General features: G+C 38.3%; 1 protein-coding gene across 1 annotated transcript in view; it reads right to left on the minus strand.

Annotated features, from left to right (window-relative positions):
- LOC128696404 (complement factor H-like) overlaps positions 1 to 19396 on the minus strand; it is a 40672-nt gene that overhangs the window by 8941 nt on the left and 12335 nt on the right. Inside the window, exons 2-8 of the mRNA XM_070092530.1 lie at positions 19010 to 19213; positions 17826 to 18026; positions 15985 to 16100; positions 14172 to 14259; positions 11512 to 11694; positions 10761 to 10879; positions 8662 to 8752 (exon numbers count right to left, since the gene is read on the minus strand). Coding sequence (XP_069948631.1) covers positions 8662 to 8752; positions 10761 to 10879; positions 11512 to 11694; positions 14172 to 14259; positions 15985 to 16100; positions 17826 to 18026; positions 19010 to 19213 — 1002 coding nt within the window. The remainder of the gene's footprint in view (positions 1 to 8661; positions 8753 to 10760; positions 10880 to 11511; positions 11695 to 14171; positions 14260 to 15984; positions 16101 to 17825; positions 18027 to 19009; positions 19214 to 19396) is intronic.

Here is a 19396-nt window from a genome sequence, read left to right on the forward strand (position 1 = left end):
AAGGACAAAGTTCTTTGTCTCCACAGACTCCTAAGTGCACCACTCACTCTTTTTCCCTCATCAATTCTATGATTCACCTCATCTTTCATAGACCCATCCGCTGACACGTCCACTCCCAAATATCTGAATACGTTCACCTCCTCCATACTCTCTCCCTCCAATCTGATATTCAATCTTTCATCACCTAATCTTTTTGTTATCCTCATAACCTTACTCTTTCCTGTATTCACCTTTAATTTTCTTCTTTTGCACACCCTACCAAATTCATCCACCAATCTCTGCAACTTCTCTTCAGAATCTCCCAAGAGCACAGTGTCATCGGCAAAGAGCAGCTGTGACAACTCCCACTTTGTGTGTGATTCTTTATCTTTTAACTCCACGCCTCTTGCCAAGACCCTCGCATTTACTTCTCTTACAACCCCATCTATAAATATATTAAACAACCACGGTGACATCACACATCCTTGTCTAAGGCCTACTTTTACTGGGAAAAAATTTCCCTCTTTCCTACATACTCTAACTTGAGCCTCACTATCCTCGTAAAAACTCTTCACTGCTTTCAGTAACCTACCTCCTACACCATACACTTGCAACATCTGCCACATTGCCCCCCTATCCACCCTGTCATACGCCTTTTCCAAATCCATAAATGCCACAAAGACCTCTTTAGCCTTATCTAAATACTGTTCACTTATATGTTTCACTGTAAACACCTGGTCCACACACCCCCTACCTTTCCTAAAGCCTCCTTGTTCATCTGCTATCCTATTCTCCGTCTTACTCTTAATTCTTTCAATTATAACTCTACCATACACTTTACCAGGTACACTCAACAGACTTATCCCCCTATAATTTTTGCACTCTCTTTTATCCCCTTTGCCTTTATACAAAGGAACTATGCATGCTCTCTGCCAATCCCTAGGTACCTTACCCTCTTCCATACATTTATTAAATAATTGCACCAACCACTCCAAAACTATATCCCCACCTGCTTTTAACATTTCTATCTTTATCCCATCAATCCCGGCTGCCTTACCCCCTTTCATTTTACCTACTGCCTCACGAACTTCCCCCACACTCACAACTGGCTCTTCCTCACTCCTACAAGATGTTATTCCTCCTTGCCCTATACACGAAATCACAGCTTCCCTATCTTCATCAACATTTAACAATTCCTCAAAATATTCCTTCCATCTTCCCAATACCTCTACCTCTCCATTTAATAACTCTCCTCTCCTATTTTTAACTGACAAATCCATTTGTTCTCTAGGCTTTCTTAACTTGTTAATCTCACTCCAAAACTTTTTCTTATTTTCAACAAAATTTGTTGATAACATCTCACCCACTCTCTCATTTGCTCTCTTTTTACCTTGCTTCACCACTCTCTTAACTTCTCTCTTTTTCTCCATATACTCTTCCCTCCTTGCATCACTTCTACTTTGTAAAAACTTCTCATATGCTAACTTTTTCTCCCTTACTACTCTCTTTACATCATCATTCCACCAATCGCTCCTCTTCCCTCCTGCACCCACTTTCCTGTAACCACAAACTTCTGCTGAACACTCTAACACTACATTTTTAAACCTACCCCATACCTCTTCGACCCCATTGCCTATGCTCTCATTAGCCCATCTATCCTCCAATAGCTGTTTATATCTTACCCTAACTGCCTCCTCTTTTAGTTTATAAACCTTCACCTCTCTCTTCCCTGATGCTTCTATTCTCCTTGTATCCCATCTACCTTTTACTCTCAGTGTAGCTACAACTAGAAAGTGATCTGATATATCTGTGGCCCCTCTATAAACATGTACATCCTGAAGTCTACTCAACAGTCTTTTATCTACCAATACATAATCCAACAAACTACTGTCATTTCGCCCTACATCATATCGTGTATACTTATTTATCCTCTTTTTCTTAAAATATGTATTACCTATAACTAAACCCCTTTCTATACAAAGTTCAATCAAAGGGCTCCCATTATCATTTACACCTGGCACCCCAAACTTACCTACCACACCCTCTCTAAAAGTTTCTCCTACTTTAGCATTCAAGTCCCCTACCACAATTACTCTCTCACTTGGTTCAAAGGCTCCTATACATTCACTTAACATCTCCCAAAATCTCTCTCTCTCCTCTGCATTCCTCTCTTCTCCAGGTGCATACACGCTTATTATGACCCACTTCTCGCATCCAACCTTTACTTTAATCCACATAATTCTTGAATTTACACATTCATATTCTCTTTTCTCCTTCCATAACTGATCATTTAACATTACTGCTACCCCTTCCTTTGCTCTAACTCTCTCAGATACTCCAGATTTAATCCCATTTATTTCCCCCCACTGAAACTCTCCTACCCCCTTCAGCTTTGTTTCGCTTAGGGCCAGGACATCCAACTTCTTTTCATTCATAACATCAGCAATCATCTGTTTCTTGTCATCCGCACTACATCCACGCACATTTAAGCAACCCAGTTTTATAAAGTTTTTCTTCTTCTCTTTTTTTAGTAATTGTATACAGGAGAAGGGGTTACTAGCCCATTGCTCCCGGCATTTTAGTCGCCTCATACGACACGCATGGCTTACGGAGGAAAGATTCTTTTCCACTTCCCCATGGACAATAGAAGAAATAAAAAGAACAAGAGCTATTTAGAAAAAGGAGAAAAACCTAGATGTATGTATATATATATATGCATGTGCGTGTCTGTGAAGTGTGACCAAAGTGTAAGTAGGAGTAGCAAGATATCCCTGTTATCTTAGCGTGTTTATGAGACAGAAAAAGAAACCAGCAATCCTACCATCATGCAAAACAGTTACAGGTTTTTGTTTCACAGTCATCTGGCAGGACGGTAGTACTTCCCTGGGTGGTTGCTGTCTACCAACCTACTTCCTATATATATATATATACATATATATATATATATATATATATATATATATATATATATATATATACTATATATATATACTATATATATATATACTATATATATATATATATATACTATATATATATATATATTTTTTTTTTATTATCACACTGGCCGATTCCCACCAAGGCAGGGTGGCCCGAAAAAGAAAAACTTTCACTATCATTCACTCCATCACTGTCTTGCCAGAAGGGTGCTTTACACTACAGTTTTTAAACTGCAACATTAACACCCCTCCTTCAGAGTGCAGGCACTGTACTTCCCATCTCCAGGACTCAAGTCCGGCCTGCCGGTTTCCCTGAATCACTTCATAAATGTTACTTTGCTCACACTCCAACAGCACGTCAAGTATTAAAAACCATTTGTCTCCATTCACTCCTATCAAACACGCTCATGCATGCCTCCTGGAAGTCCAAGCCCCTCGCACACAAAACCTCCTTTACCCCCTCCCTCCAACCTTTCCTAGGCCGACCCCTACCCCGCCTTCCTTCCACTACAGACTGATACACTCTTGAAGTCATTCTGTTTCGCTCCATTCTCTCTACATGTCCGAACCACCTCAACAACCCTTCCTCAGCCCTCTGGACAACAGTTTTGGTAATCCCGCACCTCCTCCTAACTTCCAAACTACGAATTCTCTGCATTATATTCACACCACACATTGCCCTCAGACATGACATCTCCACTGCCTCCAGCCTTCTCCTCGCTGCAACATTCATCACCCACGCTTCACACCCATATAAGAGCGTTGGTAAAACTATACTCTCATACATTCCCCTCTTTACCTCCAAGGACAAAGTTCTTTGTCTCCACAGACTCCTAAGTGCACCACTCACTCTTTTTCCCTCATCAATTCTATGATTCACCTCATCTTTCATAGACCCATCCGCTGACACGTCCACTCCCAAATATCTGAATACGTTCACCTCCTCCATACTCTCTCCCTCCAATCTGATATTCAATCTTTCATCACCTAATCTTTTTGTTATCCTCATAACCTTACTCTTTCCTGTATTCACCTTTAATTTTCTTCTTTTGCACACCCTATCAAATTCATCCACCTATCTCTGCAACTTCTCTTCAGAATCTCCCAAGAGCACAGTGTCATCAGCAAAGAGCAGCTGTGACAACTCCCACTTTATGTGTGATTCTTTATCTTTTAACTCCACGCCTCTTGCCAAGACCCTCGCATTTACTTCTCCTACAACCCCATCTATAAATATATTAAACAACCACGGTGACATCACACATCCTTGTCTAAGGCCTACTTTTACTGGGAAAAAATTTCCCTCTTTCCTACATACTCTAACTTGAGCCTCACTATCCTCGTAAAAACTCTTCACTGCTTTCAGTAACCTACCTCCTACGCCATACACTTGCAACATCTGCCACATTGCCCCCCTATCCACCCTGTCATACGCCTTTTCCAAATCCATAAATGCCACAAAGACCTCTTTAGCCTTATCTAAATACTGTTCACTTATATGTTTCACTGTAAACACCTGGTCCACACACCCCCTACCTTTCCTAAAGCCTCCTTGTTCATCTGCTATCCTATTCTCCGTCTTACTCTTAATTCTTTCAATTATAACTCTACCATACACTTTACCAGGTACACTCAACAGACTTATCCCCCTATAATTTTTGCACTCTCTTTTATCCCCTTTGCCTTTATACAAAGGAACTATGCATGCTCTCTGCCAATCCCTAGGTACCTTACCCTCTTCCATACATTTATTAAATAATTGCACCAACCACTCCAAAACTATATCCCCACCTGCTTTTAACATTTCTATCTTTATCCCATCAATCCCGGCTGCCTTACCCCCTTTCATTTTGCCTACTGCCTCACGAACTTCCCCCACACTCACAACTGGCTCTTCCTCACTCCTACAAGATGTTATTCCTCCTTGCCCTATACACGAAATCACAGCTTCCCTATCTTCATCAACATTTAACAATTCTTCAAAATATTCCCTCCATCTTCCCAATACCTCTACCTCTCCATTTAATAACTCTCCTCTCCTATTTTTAACTGACAAATCCATTTGTTCTCTAGGCTTTCTTAACTTGTTAATCTCACTCCAAAACTTTTTCTTATTTTCAACAAAATTTGTTGATAACATCTCACCCACTCTCTCATTTGCTCTCTTTTTACATTGCTTCACCACTCTCTTAACCTCTCTCTTTTTCTCCATATACTCTTCCCTCCTTGCATCACTTCTACTTTGTAAAAACTTCTCATATGCTAACTTTTTCTCCCTTACTACTCTCTTTACATCATCATTCCACCAATCGCTCCTCTTCCCTCCTGCACCCACTTTCCTGTAACCACAAACTTCTGCTGAACACTCTAACACTACGTTTTTAATCCTACCCCATACCTCTTCGACCCCATTGCCTATGCTCTCATTTGCCCATCTATCATCCAATAGCTGTTTATATCTTACCCTAACTGCCTCCTCTTTTAGTTTATAAACCTTCACCTCTCTCTTCCCTGATGCTTCTATTCTCCTTGTATCCCATCTACCTTTTACTCTCAGTGTAGCTACAACTAGAAAGTGATCTGATATATCTGTGGCCCCTCTATGAACATGTACATCCTGAAGTCTACTCAGCAGTCTTTTATCTACCAATACATAATCCAACAAACTACTGTCATTTCGCCCTACATCATATCTTGTATACTTATTTATCCTCTTTTTCTTAAAATATGTATTACCTATAACTAAACCCCTTTCTACACAAAGTTCAATCAAAGGGCTCCCATTATCATTTACACCTGGCACCCCAAACTTACCTACCACACCCTCTCTAAAAGTTTCTCCTACTTTAGCATTCAGGTCCCCTACCACAATTACTCTCTCACTTGGTTCAAAGGCTCCTATACATTCACTTAACATCTCCCATAATCTCTCTCTCTCCTCTGCATTCCTCTCTTCTCCAGGTGCATACACGCTTATTATTATATATATATATTATTATATATATATATATATATATTATTATATATATATATATATATATATATATATATATATATATATATATATATATATATATATATATATATATATATATATATATATATATATATATATATATATATATATATATATACTATATATATACTATATATATATATACTATATATATACTATATATATATATACTATATATATATATACTATATATATATATACTATATATATACTATATATATATATACTATATATATATACTATATATATATATACTATATATATATATACTATATATATATATATACTATATATATATATATAATATATATATATACTATATATATATATATATATATATATATATATATATATATATATATACTATATATATATATATATATATATATATATATATATATATATATATATATATATACTATATATATATATATATATATATATACACTATATATATACATATACTATATATATATACATATACTATATATATATACATATATATATATATATATATATATATATATATATATATATATATATATATATATATATATATATATATATATATAGTGTTGGAGTGGTTGGTACTTGGTGGTTGGATATAGTGTTGGAGTGGTTGGTACTTTTGTTTAATAAATGTATGAAAGAGGGGAAGTTACCTAGGGATTGGCGGAGAGCATGTATAGTCCCTTTATACAAAGGGAAAGGGAACAAAAGAGATTGTAAAAATTATAGAGGAATAAGTTTACTGAGTATACCAGGAAAAGTATACGGTAGAGTTATAATTGAAAGAATTAGAGGTAAGACAAAATGTAGAATTGCGGATGAGCAAGGAGGCTTCAGAGTGGGTAGGGGATGTGTAGATCAAGTGTTTACATTGAAGCATATATATGTGAACAGTATTTAAATAAAGGTAGGGAAGTTTTTATTGCATTTATGGATTTAGAAAAGGCATATGATAGAGTGGATAGAGGAGCAATGTGGCAGATGTTGCAAGTTTATGGAATAGGTGGTAAGTTACTAAATGCTGTAAAGAGCTTTTATGAGGATAGTGAGGCTCAGGTTAGGGTGTGTAGAAGAGAGGGAGAATACTTCCCGGTAAAAGTAGGTCTTAGACAGGGATGTGTAATGTCACCATGGTTGTTTAATATATTTATAGATGGGGTTGTAAAAGAAGTAAATGCTAGGGTGTTCAGGAGAGGGGTGGGATTAAATTATGGGGAATCAAATTCAAAATGGGAATTGACACAGTTACTTTTTGCTGATGATACTGTGCTTATGGGAGATTCTAAAGAAAAATTGCAAAGGTTAGTGGATGAGTTTGAGAATGTGTGTAAAGGTAGAAAGTTGAAAGTGAACATAGAAAAGAGTAAGGTGATGAGGGTATCAAATGATTTAGATAAAGAAAAATTGGATATCAAATTGGGGAGGAGGAGTATGGAAGAAGTGAATGTTTTCAGATACTTGGGAGTTGACGTGTCGGCGGATGGATTTATGAAGGATGAGATTAATCATAGAATTGATGAGGGAAAAAAGGTGAGTGGTGCGTTGAGGTATATGTGGAGTCAAAAAACGTTATCTATGGAGGCAAATAAGGGAATGTATGAAAGTATAGTAGTACCAACACTCTTATATGGATGTGAAGCTTGGGTGGTAAATGCAGCAGCGAGGAGGCGGTTGGAGGCAGTGGAGATGTCCTGTCTAAGGGCAATGAGTGGTGTAAATATTATGAAGAAAATTCGGAGTGTGGAAATTAGGAGAAGGTGTGGAGTTAATAAAAGCATTAGTCAGAGGGCAGAAGAGGGGTTGTTGAGGTGGTTTGGTCATTTGGAGAGAATGGATCAAAGTAGAATGACATGGAAAGCATATAAATCTATAGGGGAAGGAAAGAGGGGTAGGGGTCGTCCTCGAAAGGGTTGGAAAGAGGGGGTAAAGGAGGTTTTGTGGGCGAGGGGCTTGGACTTCCAGCAAGCGTGCATGAGCGTGTTAGGAGTGAATGGAGACGAATGATACTTGGGACCTGACGATCTGTTGGAGTGTGAGCAGGGTAATATTTAGTGAAGGGATTCAGGGAAACCGGTTATTTTCTTTTAGTCGGACTTGAGTCCTGGAAATGGGAAGTACAATGCCTGCACTTTAAAGGAGGGGTTTGGGATATTGGCAGTTTGGAGGGATATGTTGTGTATCTTTATACGTATATGCTTCTAAACTGTTGTATTCTGAGCACCTCTGCAAAAGCAGTGATAATGTGTGAGTGTGGTGAAAGTGTTGAATGATGATGAAAGTATTTTCTTTTTGGGGATTTTCTTTCTTTTTTGGGTCACCCTGCCTCGGTGGGAGACGACCAACTTGTTGAAATATATATATATATATATATATATATATATATATATATATATATATATATATATATATATATATATATATATTGTGTGTGTGTGTGTGTTTGCCTAACAGGTAAAACTGGTCAATTAGCAAGTACTCGTTTAAAATTAATTCCTTTCTATAATTTTCTCTTTTACGTTTACAGATATATATTTTTAATTTATGTTAATGTAAAAATTAATAATTTTGTACCAAAAGTATCTTAGAAAACTTATCATATATATATATATATATATATATATATATATATATATATATATATATATATATATATATATATATATATATATATATATATATATATATATTGTAGAAGTGATTTTTGAAAATTGTACTCACGTATGGCACAGTCATAGATGGGACCTGGAGGGTACCACAGGCCGTTTTCCATACAGGTCACCTCTGTGCTATTGCCCACCTCTTGACTTACCTGTGGGTAGTGTAATTAATAAACAGTCAGTTTATTTATTATGTTTGGCTCCATTATTTTAAGCTCATATGCTGTATCAATCTTCATTCTATTTATTATTCCAATAAGTAGTAGCCAATGGTACGTCTCTCATTATTCCTGCCTCTTCCTCGAAGAGACAAATCTCACCTTAAAAAAAAAAGGGCAATGTAGTTGAGCTCTCATCCAACTCTAAATTCACTAACTTGTCGCATACTTTGTTCTGGTCGATACAGTATTTTCATTGTTATCTCAGCCTCGTGATTTTTACCCTCTGGTGGTGTCCCGACTGTATTCGTGCCGTCCTTTTGAAACGAGTTACATCATTTTCTTACTATGCAGCTTTCTTTAGCTTACAAGTTAACATAGCCTCTACCGACAGCTAATAAAAATTAATTGGTATGAATAAGTCTCTACTGTCAATTCCATCTCTCTATGTGAGCAAAATGGAAAAATACATTGACGTTGACGCCGACCATGAAAACCGAGTAACCTTGTTGTCATTGTTAAAGCGACTGGACATTACTATGTTCGTGTTTTCCAATCTATACATGTATCTTCCTCCTTTGAGTGTCTGTCCCACTAGACTTTGCCGTTCATACTGATGAACTTGAAATATTCCCGTCATGTTAATTAAATTCATATCGACGCTGAGTGCCAGCCTAGGGCAACCGAACCTGATGATACAAATGTTCACGTGATTCAGTACTTGTATCCTTTTTGATTGGATTTAGTCTGAGAGTGTTTTGCATCTTCAGTGCGACAGCCCTTCCATTTAACACATCAGACACATTAACATAAGACACTTTTCATTATAGAACCAGCGCTCTTATCAGTTCTGTTTATAAGGTTATATAATGTTCGGTAAACAAAGGATTCATATAGTACTTATTATTATTATTATTATAATCAAAAAGAAGCGCTAAGCCACAAGGGCTATACAGCTCATATAGTACTTAGAGATCCGAAATTCTCTTATTCGTTTGGTATTTAGAAGAGGTGGTCCTACCACCGAATCCTTCCAATGTCTTGACAAGTACGTTTGCAATAACTTCTCTTATAATTAATCATTTACTTCCTGTGTTTTTCAATCTAGTAAAGGCCATAGACAATGCCTGGCGATATATCTTATTCTAAACCAATTTCTTAAGCCTATAATATCAGTTTTCCTCTAAGTGTTATAGCAAATAACAGCTTTTCTCTGACTTTATGCAGGTTCAAGTGGCACGACGAGGGTGTGTTCTCACCACTACCTTCTTCCTGATAGTCTGTCTTCGTTTTTCAAGTAGATGATTTTTGTTATTGTAGATGATTTTATTATTGCCTATGCTGGCAAGGATTTTCAGCTCGTTGCTACTTTTTTCCAATGTGCTATTGACAGCGCTTCGTTTTGGTCAACATCGTATGATTTCAAGTTTTCTGTTTCTGAAATAAACTCAATAACTTTCACACGACGCTTTGATCTATCAGTATTCCGTTTTATTCCTATATGAGATTCTTTTCCAAGTGTACGATACAGTCAAATTTCTTTGTTTTCTTTTTGACTGTTAAATGCAGAGTATGTCTCGTATAGCATTCCTTAACGTTTGTTGTTGCTGTGCTCATTATCTCGACGATGCTCAAGATTCTCCTATATATAGAATAATTACTGCCAGTACCACTACTTTTCTTAATCATCACCCCGATTAATTTCGTCCCTTTTTTCCTCTTGTTTCAATTCTGGTAATATTTCTTAATTTACCTTTCCAACCACCAACGCCCTGATGAACTTTTGACTACCCATTCTTGAAAACTCAACCCTTATTTTAGATTCAAAGACTTTTTTGAATGAAATTAACGTATTGCACCAACTACGATTTCCATTGCACACTCACACCAACCCTCAGCTCCTCTAATCTCTGCTGCACACACTCCTAAAGCAGTGCTGTGTTACTCATACAGTTTTAACGTTTTCTTAATGTAAGTAATGAAGCGTTGGTACCGAACTCACGTTAATGATCATAAGCTGATCAGGATAACACACGTACTGAAGGACGGAACCAACAAATCTGCTAGTCAGAACATCTCTAGTCATGTTACTCGCTGCCACTGGAGGATCATCGATGCATGCTGGAAGATCAAATACAACACATTAAAGGTAAAACACTGATATATGACAAGTAAAATAATACAGAGATGAAATAAATTTATTTATAATTTTAAATGCGAATAAAAAAGCTTACTAAAGCAGCTTAAAGCGTAACAAGAAATTTGTATACATTGATAAATTGAAGTTGGATAAGCCACTTGTTAAGTGTCACATGGATCCACACCACTGACTGGTAAACTCAAACAGCTCTTAGGTTTACTGTCCAGGTTTGACCACTCGGATGGGGTGATCGCCTCGAGTCATTGCATGATGATTGCTATCAAATATACTGCGGCTTTCAATCATAATCAGTATTTTTTTGTCATGAATTGAACACACGTGCAACATCTGAGTATCTCTACTATGTAGACGTTTCGTCATCCAGCGGCTTATACAGTTTTATATATATCATTGCGATAAACATACCAGAAGATTTCTCAGTAAGTCTTATTAACTAATTAATCATCAGTTTCTTCAGTGGTTGGCAAACACCTCATTCCAATTCTCTTCCCAGATATTTCATATGCATTGTGATATTTCGGAAATAACTCAACCAGTACCCAGACTAATAATAATAATAATAATAATAAAAATAATAATAACACAATCTAACCTTTTTGGCATGGTTTAGACGAACTCCAACCAGTTGTGGTGCAGTTGATTGACTGTGTGATGTTGACTGTGTCCACCAGGTTACTGGTGATACAGGTTGCGTTCACTATATCCCCCACCATGTAAATATCGGTGTTGAGCCACGTGGTAGTAGCGTTAGCTACGAAGGGTTCTTCTGTACAGTCTGTTTAGGAGAGTAGTAGAGTTGCTGAGTCATCTTTAAAATTCCACACACACACACATATTGTGTGTGTATGTGTATATATATATATATATATATATATATATATATATATATATATATATATATATATATATATATATATATATATATATATATATATATATATATATATTATTATTATTATTATTATTATTAACACATCAGCCGTCTCCCACCAAAGCATTGTGGCCCGAAAAAGAAAATCTTTCATCATTCACTCCATTAGTGTCTTGCCAGAGGCGCGCTTACACTACAGTTATAAAACTGCAACATTAACACCCCTTTCTTCAGAGTGCAGGCACTGTACTTCCCATCTCCAGGACTCAAGTCCGGCGTGCCGGTTTCCCTGAATCCCTTCATAAATGTTACTTTGCGTACACTTCAACAGTACGTCAAGTCCTAAAAACCATTTGTCTCCATTCGCTCCTAACACGCTCACGCATGCTTGCTGGAAGTCCAAGCCCCTCGCACACAAAACCTCCCTTACCCCCTCCCTTCAACGTTTCCTAGGCCGATCCATACCCCTACTTCCTTTCACAACAGATTTATACACTCTCGATGTCATTCTATTTTGTTCCAACATCTCTGTATGTCCGAACTGCCTCAATAACCCCTCCTCAGCCCTCTGGATAATAGTCTTGATAATCCCGCACCTCCTCCTAATTTCCAAACTACGAATTCTCTGCATTATATTCACACCACACATCGCCCTCAGACATGACATCTCCACTGCCTCCAGCCTTCTCCTTGTTGCAACATTCACCTCCTATGTTTCACACCCTTATAAGAGCTCATACATTCTTCTCTTTGCTTCCATAGACCAAGTTCTTTGTCTCCACAGACTTCTAAGTGCACCACTCACCATTTTCCTCTCATCAGTTAAATGATTCACCTAATCTTTCATAGTCCCATCTCCTGACACATCCATTCACCTCCTCCATACTCCCTCCAATCTCATATCCAATCTCTCGTCACCTAATTCTTTTGCTATCCTCATCACCTTACTCTTTCCTATATTCACTTTTAATTTTCTTCTTTTACGTACCCTACCAAACTCATGCACCAACCTCTGCAACTTCTCTTCAGAATCTCCCAAAAGCAGTGCCATCAGCAATATATATATATATATATATATATATATATATATATATATATATATATATATATATATATATATATATATATATATATATGCAAAACAACCACTGTGGAAGTAGTGAAATTCCGAGCGCTTTCGTGACTACTCACATTGTCAAGGAACTATGAAAGTAATACATCAAAGGAAGGCAATTAAAGGGCTTAGACTACACCTCACAGTCAACTCCCACAACAAAGAAACACCTGACGCGCGACAATACCGGACTCATAAGAAAAGAGGAACACTGCAGTAGGTCCGCTGGTCCAACTAGACAGGTCCTGTCTAGTTGACAATGTGAGTAGTCACGAAAGCGCTTGGAATTTCACTACTCTTTCACAGTGGTTGTTTTGCATATTTTAAAATCACATGTTTACTGTGATCTTATTGCGCATATATATATATATATATATATATATATATATATATATATATATATATATATATATATATATATATATATATATATATGTGTGTGTGTGTGTGTGTGTGTGTGTGTGTGTGTGTGTGTGTGTGTGTGTGTGTGTCTGTCTGTCTGTCTGTCTGTCGTGCCAAATAAGCCGAACCAATGAATTTGGTCTACTCGGCAAGGGTGTTCTTTGACGAATTAGCAGAAAAACTTGTTTTTGCCATAAATCAGCAGAAATCAATCAGAACATAAGAAAAAATTATTGAATTAAAGAAATGTTGAATACATTTTCTGACCTATGCTATACATAGCAGAATTACCTAAAAAATTGCGCTAGTTTAAGACAGGTTAGGTAAGGTTTCTAAGTTATTCTCTTCATCTCCACCTCACAATATAACATCTCGCCACTTTTATTCTCGAGTGACAAGTCTACTTTCTTCTAGGCTTCTTTTTTTTACTTTATTTATCTCTTTTTAAAAATGTTCTTACTTCCCAGCAGTTTTTCTCAAAACCGCTGTTCATGCTTCTCACTAATTCTTCTGTTTTTAATTCATTCCCTACACTTCGTTTTCTCTTATTAAGACCATTCTACTTGAATTTTACCTGGTTACTCCTGTTTAAGCTACAACTACATACGTTATCCTATTGCTATTATAATTATTTTTTGTATTTACCTACCGATTTCTGTGCATATCTTTAATCCGTGCTTAAAAAAAATCCCTAAAAGTATACGTTAAAGCCGACTAAACTGAATTATCATCTAACTGAAATGTTAATAATCTCTCTTAATTTCGTCCTCAAATCATGGGCAAAGTTTTATGCATTTCATTATTCTTTATTATGTAATATAACTGTGCAAATGTTTTGAATAAATGTGCTGGTCTGGATACTCACAGAACAAACATGGAGGTAGGTAAGCTGGGGTCCACAGGCCGTCAGCGCCACATGTTACCGTTGTCTTATTCACCAGTTGCTGTGTGCTCTAGAATACAAGGTAATCATCATCATGTTATGCACTCAAAGACACAAGTTCCAAAACAAACTGTTATTGGGACAAATGTTTGGCTCTGTGTAGAGCGAAACCATAGAGCTCCTAAGAGCTTGTGCTGCAACTTACGTTTGCCCTCATACCTGCCAACAATACGTCATTTCATTCCTCTTGTGTCTCTAAAAACCAGGTGATTGGATTGTGTAGGCGCTTCCTTTATAGAATGCACCAAGTAATGCGTGTGTTAACGTCTGACTGCATTTTACATAATATTCTGTTATCAGAATACGACGTATGCATTACGTCGAGTGTGTGAAAGAACAAATGATTGGGTTATGAAAGCGTATGATTAGTCTGTGAGGGGGACGTTGTGATTTTTTTTACATTACCGAATGCAGTTTACTTCATTAACAAATCAATTCCAATTTATTACTCAGATTGCTGACAGTTAACTATGGTTTCATTGAGTGTCCCGTCTATCTAAGGACTCACGGTGTTGATTCTCATATTTTTGTCGATATGCGGTCTCCCTCAGTCTGACTAATCTTCTGTTCCACACGCAAACCTCCACCTATACACCTTGGCACTTAACTCTCCCCAGACACACTAACACTTGAATCCCCAATTCACACACACTGCCACTTACCTTCCCCAGTATATATGTTTATACGAGCCTTTTCCTGCCCACACCCTGGCGTCTGCCTTCCCCATGCACACACCGTGGCATCTGCCTTCCCTCTCCACACACCCTAGCATCTGCTTTTCCCCTGCACAAACCCTGGCATCTGCCTTCCCTCTGCACACACACTGGTATCTTCCTTCCCCCTGCACACACCCTGGCATCTGCCTCATCCCTGCACACACCCTGGCATCTGCCTTCCCTCTGCACACACCCTGGCATCTTCCTTCCCCCTGCACACACCCTGGCATCTGCGTTCCCTCTGCACACACACCCTGGCATCTTCCTTCCCCCAACACACACCCTGGCATCTGGCCCACCCCTGCATACACCCTGGCATCTGCCTTCCCCCTGCACACACACCCTGGCATCTTCCTCACCCTTGCACACACCCTGGCATCTGCCTCACCCCTGCACACATCCTGGCACCTGCCTTCCTCCTGCACACGCCCTGGCATCTGCCTTCCCCTTGCACACACCCTGGCACCTGCCTTCTCCCTGCACACACCCTGGCATCTGCCTTCCCCCTGTACACACACCCTGGCATTTGCCTTCCCACTGCACACACACCCTGGCATCAACCTTCCCCCTGTACACACCCTGGCATCTGCCTCACCCCTGCACACACACTGGCACCTGTCTCCCCAGACACACTCGTTATTAATGCTTGCCTCTTCCCTCCCGGTGTATGCGTCGCCCTTTGCCTCCCCATGCACACACCTTGTGACTTTGTCAATGGTCCAAGCCGGACCGAAACGTCGTCGTAAGCTTCTCTCTTTTATGTGTGGGTTATTTGTGTACCTTTGCAGTTGCATTACCCTGCACACACATGAGCACTTGCCCTTACCTTGCACACAGGTTGGCACTTGTTTTTCATGTACACTCTGTGGCACTTGCCTCTGCCTTCTGCACACACCTTTTCTCTTTTGCACTGTATGACCCACATACGTTTAGTGTTTATATAATAATAATAATAATAAAAATAATAATAATAATAATAATAATAATAATAATAATAATAATAATAATATAGTACTTACATTTAGCAACATTAAAGTACCGTTGGGACACTGGTGGTTGAGGACTGTGGTGATGTTGTTGTGTGTGATGTTCCACGTAGTGTTGGCACCCAGGGATGGAGGCTGGTCAACACATGCTGGGGAGAACACAAAGTTCACAGTACTTCAAGGACAGGGTTTCTCTGATGCTGCTGTAGGACTTTGGATTCGATGAATTACAGCTACCTTTCTGTTCCTCACATACAACCTGATTTACTTCTCTTAACCTCACTTCCCTAAGTGCCGCATGATCCTTATGTGTTCAATACTTTCCACTGAATTTTATAACAATACTAACAATAATTGCAATTAGAATACAGGTCACTGAATATATAGTAAGGAAGTTGTAACTGTTTTTCCTCTGTTAAACAAACACTTACACAGACTTTGTTAGGTATAAGTTTATAAGGTATTTCCATACTAGTTGTAAGTACTTTAATTAAGATTATATTGTGCTCGGGTTATAATTATATAGTGTCATGCCATCATGACTGAATTTCCATCTACTCTTCCCACCGTGACATCAGAGCCAAAAATTAGTTACAGTGCGCATCTATTATGTTGGAATATAATTTATATATACAGCATTTTTTTCGTACCAGCCTCCTGATATGCTCTATCATTATATATTTCTTTACTATAGCTATCATTATCGTATCTCTGATTAATACAGCAATCATTATTATATATCTCCTCGTTATACCTGCCATTATCATACCTAGCCTTATTACAGCAATCACTATCATAAGATTCCTTATTACAGCTGTAATTATACCACGTCTTATAAATTCCCTTCCATAATTTTTAAAGGAGTGGACGGGTAAGCAAGTGGAAGGCCTCGGTCAGATGACCAAAAGCTCCCGTTGTGGGTCATCACATGACTAAGACCCACGTCAGGAAACACTTGTCGTGTTTTCTAACAAACTTTACCTAACCTAACCTTCCTCATCACAGTAAACAATGCATTATACTCGACTCTCCTTGGAGACTTGATTCTTTTCCTTGTTTATAATTATCAGAAAGAATATATGCCTCAGTTAAACTTCTGATAATAAACACACGTCCTTAACTAGGACAAACACTTTTCTTTATTTCTTTCTTTTTCTGCCTGCCTCCTTATCACTCACCCTCACTCTCCATCACTCACCATTGCCTCTTATCACTCACCCTCATTCCCCATTACATGTCATCACTGTCCATCACTCGTCGTCACTTTCCACGTGTTTAATTCTGAACTCGTTTTCAGCTCTACTAGCTCGGAATTTCATTTCGTTTCATTCCACCGTTCCTAACTCTTTTGCAATCCCCCTTATCCTCACTCATTCCCTGCTTGCTCACCCTCACTTATCCCTCACACACCCCCATTAGCTTCCTGTTATATAATAATAATAATAATAATAATAATAATAATAATAATAATAATAATAATATCTATTTCTACAAGTACATGTACAAGGTATACATTCCTAGCTGACATCAATGACATACTACTATATAAAAAGCCACTTGTTATGCAGAGCATTTCGGGGAAATTAAGTCAATTTTATCCCAGGATGCGACCCACACCCAGGTACCCATTTTACTGATAGGTGAACATAGACAACCGGTGTAAGGAAACATGTCCGATGATGCCACCCCTTCGCCGGGAATCGAACCCGGGCCCTTGCCGTGTGAAGCGAGAGCTTTTGCCACCAGGCCACGGGGCACCTCTACTCCCCCCATCTCGTACTCACTTTCAGGAGAGACAAAACAAAGCTCACCAAGCAATGGGTACACTAACCTAACAGACAAAATAATGCTCACCAAGCAATAAGTACACCAACCTAAGTAACAGGACGTAACGTTTTCCCAGCCGGTCGCCGTGCAGTTGACAGTCTGGTCAGTTACGACAGTCTGGTCAGTTACCCCGAAGTCAAGTTGGTATCCCTTGAGGCAGGTTGCTGTCACTATGTCACCGATTTGGTATATGGTGGTGTTGATCCAGGTGGTCGTGGCGTTGCCCACACTCGGTGCTCCCAGACACACTGTGGCAGGAGAGGATAACAAGGTCTGGGAGCTATGGGGAAGTATTGACACGTTTCTACATGACGACAAACGTGCAATAACCATAACATTAGGGAAGGACTGTGCATGTAACATTTCTTCTTCCTCTGAGGAAAAAATTTGCAAATTTTGTAAGAAGTTGGAGAGAGAGCGGTAAACGAACCTGGGAGATATTCTTATCTTTATGGTAGTCCTTGATGACATTTCATAAAGAGGTTGCGGTAAAATAAACAGAACTACTTAGAAATAAACACACTGTAACAATTGAATCCATGGTGGTGTACCACCAGGTCGTCGCTACGTTGCTCCAAGACACATTTTTGCAGGAGAGGATAGCAAGGTCTGTGAGCGACGAAGGAGAGGAAACACTTCTGCATGTAGCTGACGACAAACGAAAAAATAAACATTTGGACTGATAAAAGTATTAGGATGATGAATACATTTCATTCTTGGAGACCAACGCAGTATGCAAATGATGTTATTTAATTATATTATAAATAAATCTGGTCTCATGACTGAGTCTTGTAGCAAACCAGTTATTATATTCAGCCTTGCTAATCCCTTTCCGCTGTTTGCATTCACAAAAACTGTTTTCAAACAACTTTTGTTCACATTTATACCATGAACCTGTAATTTTGAAAGAAGTTTTTAATGAGGATCCTTGTATAAAGCTTTTGAAGGTCAGAGATTATATACAGAGTATGAACGATCAAAGACCGGGCCACCATTACCAAGTCGCACGAATTTTGTTTACGCATGAAACAAAACTCTCAAGCAAATTTAGTTCTTTGCTATATGTGGAACTCGACCATTTTTAGTTTCAAGTAACTGTCACGTCGTAATTTATCCTATGCTGAAAAAATATCTAGTTTTAACTCTAGTATCACGGATGAGTGATGATAACTCAGTAACTCGTTATTCTGATAAGAAAAATAACAGAGATGGGAAAAATGTCGTCACTCACCTTGGCAAGGCTCAACTTGGGGGACGAAGGAGTAGTGGACTTCAGTGTGGTCGGTTACCGTAGAGCAGGTGAGGTTCTGTGTAGTGTTAAGGGATGTGGTGGCCATGTTCAAGGGGCAGATGAAACTGAGGGTACCGTTCAACTTGAGCGAGTTGACCCCGGTAATGACATTGATTCCCGTGGGTGCCACAGGCGCCTTACACACTAACCCCATCACGGGAGAGCATAATGTGTATTTAAAACTATACAAGACATACATACAGTGTTATATAAATTAATACAAATTCATGCAAACTGTATAAATAAAATAAAACAGCGCTAGACTATTGAACCCAAACAATGTATTTTATTAAAGTCTATATGAATGACCAAATAATGTCTCAGATT

Source organism: Cherax quadricarinatus, chromosome 39 (genome assembly GCF_038502225.1).
Source record: "Cherax quadricarinatus isolate ZL_2023a chromosome 39, ASM3850222v1, whole genome shotgun sequence".
NCBI classification, from domain to species: Eukaryota; Metazoa; Arthropoda; class Malacostraca; order Decapoda; family Parastacidae; genus Cherax; species Cherax quadricarinatus.